At 73.9% G+C, this 1,783-nt stretch overlaps 1 protein-coding gene across 1 annotated transcript in view; it reads left to right on the top strand.

Moving 5' to 3' along the window:
* AGAP2 (ArfGAP with GTPase domain, ankyrin repeat and PH domain 2) overlaps positions 1 to 1,783 on the top strand; it is a gene marked incomplete at its 5' end in the record, with an annotated part of 13,162 nt that overhangs the window by 4,120 nt on the left and 7,259 nt on the right. The window contains 5 exons of the mRNA XM_027704279.1: positions 167 to 252; positions 334 to 475; positions 552 to 686; positions 1,236 to 1,357; positions 1,436 to 1,588. Coding sequence (XP_027560080.1) covers positions 167 to 252; positions 334 to 475; positions 552 to 686; positions 1,236 to 1,357; positions 1,436 to 1,588 — 638 coding nt within the window. The remainder of the gene's footprint in view (positions 1 to 166; positions 253 to 333; positions 476 to 551; positions 687 to 1,235; positions 1,358 to 1,435; positions 1,589 to 1,783) is intronic.

Genomic DNA, 1,783 nt, shown 5'->3' with positions numbered 1-1,783 from the left:
TGAAGGGGATGGATGTGACCATGAGGGGAGATGGTGAAGGGGATGGACGTGGCCATGGAACGGGCAAGGTCACGGTGCCGCTCAGAGCTGTGGGACATTGGTGGTCCCAGCACTGGCCACGGCCCGGGGGCCGAGCCCACGTGCAGGGTGCCCTCCCTTGGCACAGGCGGGCAGTTCAAGCGCGAGGTGACGGTGGATGGGCAGAGCCACCTCCTGCTCATCCGGGAGGAGGCCGGAGCCCCGGACGCGCAGGTACGGATGGGGGGGGGTCTCGGGGGCCGGGGGGGCCACGCTGGCCACGGCCCAGGCCTGACCCCCCCCGTGACCCCCCAGTTTGCCAACTGGGCGGACGCCGTGATCCTGGTCTTCAGCCTGGAGAGCGAGAGCAGCTTCGAGGAGGCGTCGCGGCTGCACGAGCTGCTCTGCGGCCTCCGCGGCGCCGGCGACGTGGCCCTGGCGCTGGTGGGCACCCAGGGTGAGCGGGGGGCAGCCCCGGGGGGAGGGCAGCGGGGCGGGGGACCCCCGGCTGACCCCCTGCCCCCCTCCCCCAGACAAGATCAGCTCGTCCAGCCCGCGGGCGGTGGAGGACGCACGGGCCCGGGCGCTCTGCGGGGACTCGCGGCGCTGCCTCTACTACGAGACCTGCGCCACGTACGGGCTCAACGTGGACAGGGTGTTCACCGAGGGTGGGTGCCCGGCACGGGGGGCTGGGGGGCCTGGGGGAGGGTGGGAGAGGGTTGGGGGCGTGGCGTGACAGGGATGGTGGCCGGGGGGGGATGGGGGTGGCAGCCAGGTGGGACGGGGACCGTGTCCAGGTGGGACAGTGGGACAGTGACCGTGTCTGGGTGGGACAGGGACAGTGGCCGGGGGGGATGGGGGTGGTGGGAGGGGCTGTGACCCTGATGGGTTGGGGACCATGTCCAGGGTGGGATCAGGACAGTGGCCGGGGTGGAACAGGGGTGGGGAGAGGGGCTGGTGACCCGGTGGGACAGGGCTGGTGGCAGTGTGGGGTCCCACTTGGGCTGGTGGCAGTGTGGGGTCCCACTTGGGCTAGTGGCAGTGTGGGGTCCCAGCTGGGCTGGGGGTAGGGTGGCCAGAAGGCCCAGGACCGTGTGTGGGTGACACAGGGACCGTGCCCAGGTGGGCTGGGGGTGGGCACCACGCCCAGGTGTGTCAGGGCCGTGCCAGGGGCAGGTGGGGGGGTCTCAGCCCCCCTGACCGAGGGTCCCTCACAGTGGCCCAGAAGGCCGTGGCGCTGAAGAAGCAGCAGCAGCTCGTGGCCTCCTGCAAGTCCCTGCCCAGCTCCCCAAGCCACTCGGCCGCCTCCACCCCTGTGGGGGGGGTCCACCCCAGCCAGGTACCCCCCGGACCCCCGCCCCGGCCCCCCTGCCCGGCCACAGCCCAGGGCTGACCCCCCACCCCCCGCTCCCCCCAGGCCAGCAACGGGGGCCACACCAGCGACTACTCGTCCTCTCTGCCCTCCACGCCCAACGTGAGCCACCGGGAGCTGCGCAGCGAGACCCCCGCCCCCCTGGGCACCCCCAGCTCCCTCCACCGCGGGGCCAAGCGCCGCACCAGCCTCTTCGCCGTGAGTGCCCACGGGGCTGGCACGGGGGGCACGGGGGGAAACGAGGGGACACCCGTGGGCCTGGCACGGGAGGGGCACAGGGGGGACACGGGGGGACACGGGGGGACATGAGGGGACACCTGCGGGATTGGCATGGGGGGGGCCCGGGGGGGCCCGGGGGGGCCCCCGTGGCCGCCCGGGAGGGAGCTGGGGGTG

The sequence above is a fragment of the Neopelma chrysocephalum genome, unplaced genomic scaffold (genome assembly GCF_003984885.1).
Source record: "Neopelma chrysocephalum unplaced genomic scaffold, ASM398488v2 Primary Assembly neopelma1_263, whole genome shotgun sequence".
NCBI lineage: Eukaryota > Metazoa > Chordata > Aves > Passeriformes > Pipridae > Neopelma > Neopelma chrysocephalum.
Note: the sequence above shows the minus strand (reverse complement) of the source record. Positions and strands in the feature narration are given on the sequence as shown.